The following is a 13,085-nucleotide window of genomic DNA, read 5'->3' on the forward strand; positions in this document are numbered from 1 at the left end:
GTTAGTGTTTTTCCGAATGATCCATGGACAGTTTTATCCATTCACAATAACCCATTTAGTAACACTTATACAAACTCCTTTGTATAGAATATCTCTCTACTCACATGTCTCCACATGAATGATCAGGATCAGATAATTTGTAGCACTTTACAAAAATTGTAACATCTATAAAGCGGACCATATTTGTCATAGTGTCACCAGGATAAGGTATCCAACCTTATCCATCTACTACAGACCATTTAGGTTATCACTTAAACATGATCCACCCGTATGTCTCTACATGCATGTTTAAGCTACAGATGATAATCTAGGATGTTAATTTATTGGTTTGTGGGTTTAAGCTACTAAATGTCAAATAAAGTATCTCATATTTTATTAAATAAATAAAATATTTGTACAATACAAATTAAAACTATAGGACCCTACGAGATTTAAGCATCAACCCCAACACCACAGGGAAGCCCACTCAGTTAATGTTTGTTTGAATGATTCACGGACGATTTTGTCCATTCACAATAACCCGTTTAGTAACACTTACCATCCAGGTTGAAGGAATCATCCTAATTTTGCTTAGAGTGGAAACGAAGATCAGTCTGGGCAAAAGAACATGCATCAATAGCAACAAGCGCATAGAGGGAATCCCCCGGGATTCAATCAGCATCCCCAAGGCCATCGACAACACCAGAATCGACTGCAATATAAACACAATTAGGCATCCAATTCTAATGCATCGTCATCATTGGAAACACTCCTTAAAAGTACATTAAGAAAAAAAATGCGTTGATCCAGTCACAAGTCTCATCCATATGGAATTTAGAGGTCAAAGTGGGGCAGATTGCCAACAGTTTGAAAAGTAGGTAACCAGGCACCCTACCGAGTAACTCTGAGGCTCCCCGTCGAAATTGAAAAGAGTAATGTCAAGTTGTGACACTGTGTAGTAGAAAGAAGATATCTAATGTGATTGCTGAACCCCGAGAAGCTAGACTGGTAAGACCACAGATTCCCACAGCGCAAGAAATTGAACCTCCACCTACCATAGAAAGAACCGACAACCATGACTTAATTATCTCTAATTCAACCATAAATCTTTCAGAAATTTCACCTCAACCTTTAGATTAAACTCCTGATAATGTAAATTCTCATCATAGAAACTCTTCCCAACCAATTAGTCCAAAACTTATGTCGCAAGCACCTAATGCGGAAAAAGAGCAAAAACAGCAAGCAAAGTCTTGCAAGTTCCACCTCCTTACCCTAAAAGACTAAAAAAAGAAAGACAACAGGCAGTTCAAGAGATTCTTAGACGTGTTGAAATAGCTTCATATCAACATTTCTCTCATAGAAACTCTAGAACAAATGTTGAGTTATGTGAAGTTCTTGAAAGACATCCCTCCAACAATCACAGGCGGGGCGAATTCTAAACCATTGCACTGATACACGAATGTAGCACGTTGTTTAAGAATAACATCCCTGTGAAATTAAAGGATCTAGGAAGCTTCACTCTACTATGCTTGATTGGGGGAAAAGAAGTCGGCCATGCGTTATGTGACTTGGGCGTAAGCGTTAACTTGATGTCGTTATCCATTTTCAAAAAGTTAGGGGTTGGTGAGGCCAGACCCACCACATTGACCCTACAGCTCGCTGATAAATCGATAAGCATCCTGAAGAGAAAATCGAAAACGTGCTTGTTCAAGGTGACAAATTTATTTTCCCTGTCGATTTCATTATTTTGGATTATGAGGCGGATACTGAAATTCCCATCATCTTGGGGCACCCATTTCTCGCCACAAGACACGCATTGATAGATATGCAGAAGAGAGAGCTGACCATCTGCGTCAATGATCAGCAAGTTAAATTCAATGTGTTTAACGCATTAAAATATCCGGATGAACTGGAGACATGTCAATGCATTAATGTTGTGAGAATTGGGCATTGGGAAGTGTTGAAAGGGGAATTGGAAGAAGAAGAAGGAAATGACTTAGCCATGGAAGAAGTTCGTGTGTTGATAAAATTTGACACTGGTTTCAAAACCTTGAATTTGACTGAAAGAGAAACAATGAAAATTAAACCATCCTTAGAAGATCCACCTATCTTAGAGCTAAAGGCTTTGCCAACACACCTCAAATACACGTCTTTAGGTGATAATGACACTCTGCCAGTCATTATCTTTGCTGCACTAAAAGTAGAAGATGATGAGGCCTTGTTGAAAGTGTTGAAGAAATATACAAAGGAAATTGGCTGGACTCTAATGGATATTAAAGGGATTATTCCTTCATATTATATGCATAAAATAAATCTAGAGGAAAGAAAGGGAGGTTCCATTGAGAGGCAGCGTAGGCTGAACCCAACAATGCATGAAGTAGTAAAAAAGGAGATCATTAAGTGGCTCGATATTGGAGTCATCTATCCAATCTTTGATAGTAGCTGGGTAAGCTCAGTTTAATGTGTGCCTAAAAAAGGAGGTATGATAGTGGTGGCCAACAGGAAAAATGAGTTGATCCCCACTAGAACATTACTGGATGGCGGATTTGTATGGATTACTGCAAGCTGAATCAGGTGACAAAGAAGGATCATTTCCTCCTCTAATTCATTGACCAGATGTTAGACAGACTTACAGGGAATGAATTTTTCTACTTTATGGAGGGATATCCAGGCTATAACTAGATAGAAATCATGCCTGAAAGTCAGGAAAAGACCACCTTCATGTGCCTTTTTGGCACCTTTGCCTTTCGGCACATGCGTTTTGGGCTTTACAATGTGCCTGACACCTTCTAGAGATGTATGATGAAGATATTTTTGAATTCTTGGAAGAATCCGTGGAGGTCTTTATGGATGACTATTCTATGTTCAGAAACTCATATGATATATGCCTTTCAAACTTGGAGAATGTATTGAGGAAATGTGAAGAAACAAACCTTGTCCTCAACTGGGAAAAGTGTCATTTTATGGTGATTAAGGGCATTGTGTTAGGACACAAAATCTCCAAGGCCAGACTAGAAGTGGATCAAGCTAAGATTGACGCAATCGCAAAACTACACCACATGTTAATGTAAAAACGCTAAGAAGTTTTATGAGGCATACAAGATTTTATCAGAGATTCATGATGTTTCTCCCATATTGCCAGACCTTTAAGCCTACTCTTAGAATCCGACAGAATGTATGACTTTAATGATACTTGTGCTCAAACCTTCAACACATTGAGGAATGTGCTCATCTCTGCGCCCATTTTAGTGGTGCCAGATTGGTCGCATCCTTTTGAGATGATGTGCGACGTGAGCAACTACGCGGTAGGTGCTGTGCTGGATCAGCACAGGGATAAAATCCTCCATCCAATCTATTATGCTAGCAAAACCGTAAATACTCCTAAGAGAATTACATAACTACGAAAAAAGAAATGCTCGTCGTATTGTTTGCAGTCGATAAATTCAGAAAATATTTGGTGGGGTCAAAGGTTGTAGTTTATACTGATCATTCTGCGATCAAATACCTTATGCAAAGAAGGATGCAAAACCCAGGCTGATCTGGTGGGTGTTGTTGCTTCAAGAATTTGATTTAGAAATTAGGGATAGAAAAGGGACGGAAAACCAGGTGGCAGCCACTTATCAAGACTTGAGAATATTGAGATTCAAAGAAAAGAAAAAGAGATTGAAGACTATTTTCCAGATGAAAAGCTGATGGTTTTGAGTGACAGAGAACCATGGTATGCAGACATTGTTAACTATTTGGTTGTGCCTAAACACCAGAAGATTATAGACACCAACAGAAAAAGAAGCTTAGACATGAGGCTAAGTTTGACCATTGGGATGACCCATTTCTGTACAGACTTAGACCCAATCACATTTTAAGAAGATGCGTTCCTGAGACTAAAGTTCAATGCATCTCAAAGTAATGTCATGAGTCCCTTTATGGTGGACATTTTGGGGGGTAAAGAACCCCTATCAAGATTCTCCAATGCGGCTACTTTCGGCCCACTTTGTTCAAGGATGCCCGCGCCCAAGTTGTTAATTCCGATCAGTGTCAATGAACGGGTAACATATCAAATAAGAATGAGATGCCATTGACTTCTATCTTGGAAGTAGAATTATTTGATGTCTGGGACATTGATTCATGGGCCCCTTCCCTTCTTCTGGTTGACATCCATATATATTGGTTACAATTGACTATGTCTCCAAGTGGGAGGAGACCATTTCTTGTTCGAAAAATGATGCGGACAAAGTGGAAAATTTTCTTTAAAAGAATATCTTTACTCGTTTTGGAATGCCCCGTGCATTGATTAGTAATGAAGGTACCTGATTTTATTAACCACATAATTTCCAACTTGTTAACAAAATTTAATGTCAATCACAGGGTCACAACTGCTTATTATCCGCAAACCAATGGTTAGGTGGAGGTATCCAATCGGGAAATTAAGTTCATACTAGAGAAGGTCATGAACACCTCTAGAAAGGATTGGGTGCAAAAGCTAGATGAGGCTCTCTGGGCCTACCGCACTGCATACAAAATGGTCCCCTTATGCGTTGGTGTTTAGAAAAACATGCCATCTCTTATTGAAATTAGAACATAAAGTGTAGTGGGCCTTGAAGAAGTTAAACTTGGATCTAGCAAGCTTTGGCGAGGTTCGAAAGCTTCAATTGAATGAATTGGTGGAATGGTGAATCATCGCATATGAGAACACCAAGCTTTACAAGGAACAAACTAAGAGATGACATGATAACAAGATTTGTAAGAAAGATCCTGTCGTTGGTCAGAGAGTTTTTGCATTTTAACTCTTGCCTTCGTCTTTTTCCAGGAAAGCTTTAATCATGGTGCTTTGGACCATTCATTAAGAGAAGTCTTTCCACATGGAGCCGTCGAACTAATGAGCAAAGATGAGAGCAACATTTTTAATGTCAATAGGCAATGAGTGAAGCCTTACTATGGAGGCTCAATGGATCGAGGTAAAGAGACCATTGACCTAGGCGGGCAAGCTTGATTGCCCACGTCGATGCATCCTTGCTGCAACTTCACTCCGATCTTTCTAGGGACGTCTACTCTATCCTTTTTATGCTTTCACAGTTAACTTCTTGATTTGTGTTACTTAATTCCTACTGTTTTAAGATCTGCCGCACGACTTCTTAATTTGACCTTATTTGAATTGAATCATTGATGATGTGCATTCATGTATATATGCGATTATTGAAGAAATGCTGCGATTACTTGACTTATACGTTAACTCTTTACTATCAGATAATTATAAGATCTGTCAAGCCTTAATATATGAATGTGAAAGGTTTTTAGGTCACGTTCTCGGGAGTCATTAAGTGTGTTGTCAGATGAAATGTCTTTTCGTCTAACCTGTATTTAATAAGGTCAGGTTTTTGCACTTCCCTAAGCTTGTCGTTAATCATTACTCGTGTCGATTGAAATTCCATTGCCCATGCCTATAAGTAACCATGGCATTCTCAACGTTTTTCTTCCCCATCTCTTGCCAAAATCCATGATCTTTCATAAACAAAGCAACATTAGTCTACTTTTGAAAGCGCTAAAAGCCAATCCGGCCTCTTTGTTTTTTCAGCTCTGCCGATTGGAAGCCCCATTTCAATAAGAGAAGTTGCATTTTTAGCTGCAAGTTGTCGAACCTCTGCTTAGCCCAAACCCTTTTGATCACCTATTGATGCATTGGTTTATCATGCGATGATGTATGGATGCGATGATCATACAAGTTTTCCTAACAAAGCCCAAGTATAAGCCTTCTTAGGTTCCTGGTAAGTCCAGGGTCGAACACAGGGACTACTAAATAGATATGCGACGGACTCTCTGATTCTATTGCATTGGTGATAAAGAAGTAGATGGTGTTTTGATTTAGACTTTCCTATGCGATGGAGTTGAACACGAAGTGATGAAAGTGTAGAGTTATAACAAGTATGCAATGAAGGGGTTGAGAAAAAATTTAGCTAACATTTCTCAAGATTGTGTACAAATCATGCGATCATGCTATACACAAATATTAGTACTACATTTCTCAATGCATAATGCCACATTTTCTATTTCTAGGATGCATGTGTGTATGGAAAGCAGTAGATAGAACTTATTTCTAAGTTTCTACTCTTGCTTATGCGATCTAATCCGACTCTCTCAAGCCTAGATTCTATCTTTAGACTACTTTCTCAAGTACTTACAAATGATGAATGACGCATACATAAGACAAGATGATCACATAAAATGCATAGCTTAAGTCATGCTAGCTATGTACTTCTCAACCCATTTACAAAACTTTTAATGAATTTGAAAGAAATTTATAGAATCCTTGAACAAGACTTTCCTCATGCATGGTGTGGAGAGACTGAACATAGATCAAAATAAAGTTTTCATTTTTGCAAATAAAGTGTTGAGTACAAAATAACAAATGGATTGAGAAATAACAAGCCAGGTAAACAATGTCTTGCTTTCCGTGGCCTTTTACACTGCTCTTTATCACTTCAACTCTATTCCAGTTTGCAGACTCTTGCTCTCGCAAGGGTTGGACTTCTCTCCTTTGTACCATTTTTCGGCAGTCTCTCGATCTGTCTGGAAAGAAATTTCTCCCAGCTTTGCCTCGTCTCCTTGTTCTCTCTCCGTCTCTGTATATTTATATATCCCCACTCTCTCTAGTAGCATTGGGTATTTATAGATTTCAAGGTGAAGCAACTCTTCTTACTAATGATTGCAATGATGAGCAACATTAATTTCCCTACTCTGTTGCACTGTCTGAAAGTCATCGAAAGTTCAATGTACTTCCAAATGATGGTTCTTAACGGCTGTCAACTGAATTTTGAGATTGACCATTTTCAGCTTTACGTCCCATCAGATTTATTATGTTGTCGCCTTGATGCGAGGCCTTTATGCGATCATTTTTTTTTAAAACTTCTCACAATCGCAACTTCAAGCGCGCTATCGCATTGTGCCCTTGGTTCGCGATTTCACATGCGCCATTGCATTGTACCTGCATAGAATAGGAAAATTAACTGCTTTTATGCGATGAGCATTAGTGATTGCAATTCCTTTTAGTTTGGTGCTTTCAAACATAATATTGCCTATTTTACTAACGCCTTCTCCCATTGTTTTACTAATTTGAGCTGTAATAACTTGTATTTTTACTAGTTATCACACCCCTAAATTTAAAACAATGCTTGTCATCAAGCATAAACAAAAGATTTTCTTTAAAATTTCAATCGCCTTCACCCTACCTAGATTTCTCAAGGTGCTTTATTCAAATTGCTGAACCAATGCCTTCTTAATTTCTATCCTAATCTCTACTCTTTAGGTATTGCGAGCTTAATCTTAAAAAAAAATCTTTACTCGTTTCCAGGACATCGCATGATTTATTTCAAACTTTATCAAACCGGGTTGTTTAAGTGATTTTGTCCCTCGCACGATTCAAATATTCGTTTTGTGATCTTGCACTGATCCGAGTGCCCAACCTTCGTTTTGGCTTGCCCCCACGGGTGTCATGTTGACATCCAACTACGAGCAAGGCACTCTTTTTCAGTCAAAACTCATGCCCATCTCTTTATTTGGCAGTGGAGTTGCGATCAATTGGTTTCTGTGTTGATTACGATTCCCAACTTCGTTTTGGCTTGTCGCCACGGGTGTCATGCGGACATCCAATTACGAGCAGGATTCGATCTCAGCATTATAATTTTATTCTATTTATTTATTTGTTATTATTATTATTTTTAACATGAAATGAAGTTTCTAAAAATAACGAGGTTGAAAATAACATTACTACCCCCAAATTTAACACGCAACAATGTCCTCATTGCTGAAAGACAAAATAAGTCATGCGATGGACTCAGGAAATTTCGTAAAAATAGTTTTGAAGGAAAGCTGGTAGACCGCTAAATTTTAGAAATGTTTCATGAATTGATTGTCCTAAAATTAATCTGACTCTATTACAAGCAGTAAGAAAAGAAGCATAAATTTCATCATTGAAGTCATAATGGGCAAGGGATGAATGCGGCGACTAAATAAAGCAATAAAAAATTTAGGATTGAATCAAACGAAAGAGGATGTGATAGTAGAATTCAGCAATATTGAATTGAAATTAGAGAAGTGCAAAAATTGAAATAAGATGAGGCAAGAAAGGACACAACCCCCAAATTTGATTTTCGCCCGCATCATTTTTTATCGCATCCTTTCCTACGGTGGGTTGATTCTTTGATTGCGATGGGTTGATTGAACCAGTCACATGTTTTGAGGTTATCGCATTACTCCATCGCAATCGTTTACTATGATCAGTCTGATGAATATCAAAAAGATAAAAAGTATGAAAGAAAGAGTTGGCAATTATAAAGAGTAGTAATCATGCAAAAATTAAGATAGATTCTTGAAAGAAAAACAAAAAAGGATACTAAAAAAGGATATACTTCGTTCCTGATGAATGTGTGTCGCTTAACTTCACAGGGACTAAGTGTTTCTTCTTTATTCTGGCTTCCTCAAGTCGACAGATGTTTTCTTGCGTTGAAAATCTCCTCCATAATACATCTTTACTCTTTGTCCATTTACCTTAAATGCATTGTTCCCATCTTCGTTTGTCAATTCTACCGTTCCATGCGAGAATACTTCCTTAATTATGAATGGCCCGGACCAACGCGATTTCAATTTTCCTGGAAAGAGTCGCAACCTAAAGTTGAACAGTAATACCTTCTGACCTGCTTGGAGATTTTTTTTCACAAAGATGCTTGTCATGCCATCGTTTCGTGGGTTCTTTATAAATTTTGGTATTTTCATATGCCTGTGATCTCCATTCGTCCAGCTCTGGTAGCTGAAATTTTCTCTCTTCCCCTGCAGCCTTAAGATCAAAGTTAAGCTTCTTAACTGCCCACATCGCTTTATACTCTAGTTCCAACGGAAGATGACAAGCCTTCCCAAACACCAACACATATGGTGACATGACTATGAGTGTCTTATAAGCAGTCTTATATGCCCATAAGGCATCGTCAAGCTTTATAGCCCAATCCTTCCGCGAAGGATTCACCACCTTCTCTAAAATCGACTTGATTTCTCTGTTAGAAACCTGTGCTTGTCCGTTTGTTTGGGGGTGATATGTGGTGGCAATCTTATGGTGGACATTGTATTTGATCAACAGTTTGTTAACAATACGATTCACAAAGTGGGTCCCTTCGTTACTTATTATGGCAGTTAAAACGAGTGAAGATGTTTCTCTATAAGAACTTAGAGAATGTTGCTGCATCGCTTGCAACGCATGAAACAGCTTCAATCCATTTGGAAACATAGTCGACGGCCAATAAAATGTATTTATGACCATTTGAAGATGGAAATGGTCCCATGAAATCTATACTCCTGATGTCGAATAGTTCCACCTCTAATATGATGTTCATTGGCATCACATTTTTTTCTGAAATGTTTCCAGTGCGTTAGCACTTATCACATTTCATGGAATATTCTCGTGCATTCTTAAACAGAGTTGGCCAATAATACCCACATTGTAAAACTTTTGCCGCTGTGCGCTGTCCCCCGAAATGCCCTCCATAGGGTGATTCATGACATTGAAAAATAATGCGCTGGAAAGCAGTCTCTAGAATACAGAGTCTCAATATCTGGTTTGGTCCCCTTTTGTAAAGATTTGGCTCGTCCTAGTAATAAAATTTGCATTCATGAATGGGCCACTTCTTTTGATGGGGTGTGTAGTTTTTCAGGAAATTGTTTGCAGACCAAGAAGTTGACAATATCTGTATACCAGGGTAGTTCTTCAATCTCAAGCAACTGTTCGTCAGGAAACGATGCGTTCACCTTCGACTGGATGCGATCCACGTCAGGATTCTCTAACCTTGATAAATGGTCAGCGACCTGGTTCTCTGTTCCCTCTCGGTCGATAATCTCCATATTAAATTCTTGGAGTAAGAGAACCCATCGGATCAGTCTCGGCTTTGCATCTTTTTTGGTCATTAAATATCTGATCGCCGAGTGGTCGGTGTGGACTATAACTTTTGATCCCAACAAGTAAGGTCTAAATTTTTCAATCACAAAAATTACCGCTAAAAGCTCCTTCTCAGTGATGGTGTAGTTCGCCTGCATGGAGTTCAATGTTCTACTAACATATGCGATGGGGTGCAACATTGTTTTTACTTTTTGTGCCAAGACTGCCCCCATCGCATATCCACTGGCATCGCACATCAGCTCGAATGACTTTGCCCAATCGAGTGCAATCAGAATCGACGTTGTAGTCAAGGCGTTCTTTAGTGCTTTGAATGCAGTGAGGCAGTGTGGAACAAACTCAAAAGGTCGATTAGCTTTTAACAACGCATTCAATGGTCGAGCTATTTTGGAGAAATTCTTTACAAATCTTTTGTAAAACCCCGCATGTCCTAAGAAACTCCTTAAAGCTTTCATATTTGCTGGAGGTGGAAGTTTTTCTATGGCTTCAATTTTTGCTTTATCCACCTCTAGCCCATTCTTTGAAACCTTGTGCCCAAGCATAATTCCTTCTTTAACCATGAATGGCACTTTTCCCAGTTCAACACCAAATTATTCTATTCACATCTTTTCAGTATTCTCTCCAAGTTTTGCAGATAGATTTCATATGTTTGCCCATAGACTGAGAAATCATCCATAAAGATTTCAACTGAGTCTTCAAGGTACTCGGAGAAGATTGCCATCATACACCTTTGAAACGTACTGAGCGCATTCATTGTCCAAAAGGCATGCGACGAAAGGCAAACGTTCCATATGGACAGGTGAACATGGTCTTTTCTTGACCCTCTGGTGCTATCAAAATTTGGTCATAGCCTACGTACCCATCAAGGAAACAGAAATAGTCATTTCCTATTTGTCGGTCGAGCATTTGATCAATGAAAGATAAGGGGAAATGATCTTTCTTTGTCGCCGCATTGAGTTTCCTGTAGTCCACACAGATCCATCAACTTGTGATAGTCCCTATGGGAATCAACTCGTTATTTGCACTAGGGACTACTGTCATCCCACACTTCAGTCTGCGTTGAGGTTCTATCGAGCCTTTCTGGTTCTCTTCAAGTTGAATTCGATGCATGCAATACCTTGGGCTATTACCTCTGATGTCTGCGAGCATCCATCCGATTGCTCTAATATATTTCTTTAGAATATTGAGAAACTCAGTTTGTTTTTCTTCGGGTAACGTAGAGGATATGATGACTGGTAAGGTTTCATTCTGGCCAAGGAAAACGTACTTCAATTGTTTTGGTAGAGTTTTTAGCTCCAGTGTAGGTGGTTGCTCTAGGGAGGGCTTCTGTGCTTTTTTTTTTTTTTTATTTATCCAAATTTAACATTTCTTCATAGTTCACTATTTCTGTTATTGCATGGCAAGTTTCTAAGGATGTTGTCGTATCCTCTCTTTCTTCATTTTCTTCTTCGGACTCCCAATCTTCAATGCAAGTGTGTTCATTGTTGGAATCTAATAAGCCTTCTTCTTCTGGGAACTTCATTGCCTTGATAATATTAAACCTGAGCTTCTTTCCATTGATGCTCATTGTGATTTCTCCTTTGTGCACGTCTATTTGAGCACGACCAGTAGACAAGAAGGGTTGTCCCAATATGATTGGCACATCTTTGTCCGCCTCATAATCTAGGATAATTAAGTCTGTAGGTAGAATGAATTTGTCGATTGTTACCAAGGCATCCTTTAATTTTCCTTCAGGGTGTACCAGGGTCCTATCTGCAAGTTGGAAAGTCACTGTTGTAGGTGTTAGCTGACCTACATTCAATTGTTTGAAGATTGACAGGGGCATTAAGTTTATGCTTGCCCCAAGATCGTATAATGCTTGACCAATGTAGATACCTCCTATTGAGCAGGGTATTGTAAAGCTGCCTGGGTCGAACATCTTTGGTGGGATTATAGTATTTGATTCTTTTGTTAATGCCACCGTGGCGAATTTTCCCGTGCTTCTCTTCTTTGAAACAATGTCCTTAAAAAACTTGGCATATACCGGCATCTACTCTATCGCTTCTATAAATGGAATATTGATGTGTAGTTGTTTCAATATTTCCAGGAAGCGATGATACTGAACTTCATCGTTTTGTTTCTTTTTCAGTCTTCGAGGAAATGGAGGTAGCTGTACTTTCACTATTCCATGGTTTGGAGTCTTAGAGGTGATCGCATCTTCAGGTTCCATAGTCTTGGACTCCTTTGACTCAGTTTGCGACAACGGTTTCTTTGATTCAATCATAGGTTGCTCCTTTGAATCGGTCTTGCTAGGCTCCTTCCTGACTTCTACATCGCCTTTCCACTTCTTAGGGTGATTTCTTGGTAGTGTTCTTTCCTTGTATTCCCTGGATTGCGTGGAAGATTAGTTGAGCTAGGCATGTCCCTTGAGGTCTGTTTTTTAGCTCTCCCGCAATTTGTCCTATCTGAATTTCCAAATTGCGGATGGATGTAGATTGGTTTTGAAGGATCGTTTCATTCTTTTTGATGTATTACTTTAACAAGTTCTCCAGGGATGATGATGGTGGTGTTTGAGAGCTACTAGCTTGTTGTTGCCGCTGTCCGTTAGTTCTTTGGAAAAAACCTGGTGGTCCTTCTCTCTGAGCCATAGGTTGACTGTCTTGTTGTTGGTTGTTTTTCCAAGCAAAATTATGGTGAATTCGCCACCCTGGGTTGTAAGTGTTTGAAAAAGGATTGTTTTTGACAAAGTAGATTGATTGAGGATTTCGTGGACACTCCTTAACAGAATGCGATTCTTCACATGCAACACAACTGGTGCTTGTTTGCTCTATTGCATTGACTTGCCCACTTCTAGTTCCTGAATTGTTTATTTCAATGCCCTGCAACAAATTTATCATCGCATTCATCTGATTTTGCAATGATGCGATGGCACCATTACTTGCGTTACCTTCTCTGGGTTTTGCCCTTTGATCACTTTCTTGCCAATCTCTGTGGTTTTTCGAGATGCGATCAATAATGTTCTTTGCCTCATCATATGTTTTGTCCAACAAACCTTATACTGCTGCCGCATTGGCAGCTGTTTGCGATGTAGAATTGAGTCCATGATAGAAAATCTCCATTTAGAGGCAATCTGGCAATCCATTATGTGGGCAGTCGCGTACTAGTCTCTTGAATCTTGCCCATGTGTCACTGA

At 39.1% G+C, this 13,085-nt stretch overlaps 1 protein-coding gene across 1 annotated transcript; it reads right to left on the minus strand.

The window, feature by feature from the left end:
- Window positions 1–8,638: 8,638 nt before the first annotated feature.
- Window positions 8,639–9,250, minus strand: LOC150035464 (uncharacterized). Its single transcript, XM_090314319.1, has one exon. It carries the CDS (start codon window positions 9,248–9,250, stop codon window positions 8,639–8,641), a length of 612 nt encoding a protein of 203 aa, XP_090170445.1.
- Window positions 9,251–13,085: the final 3,835 nt, after the last annotated feature.

Source organism: Benincasa hispida, chromosome 6, assembly GCF_027475165.1.
Source record: "Benincasa hispida cultivar pf3 chromosome 6, pf3_genome.v1.1, whole genome shotgun sequence".
NCBI lineage: Eukaryota > Viridiplantae > Streptophyta > Magnoliopsida > Cucurbitales > Cucurbitaceae > Benincasa > Benincasa hispida.

Coding starts and splice junctions, on each gene's coding strand:
- LOC150035464 (XM_090314319.1), bottom strand. CDS start 9,250: ATGTTTCCAAATGGATTGAAGCTGTTTCATGCGTTGCAAGCGATGCAG.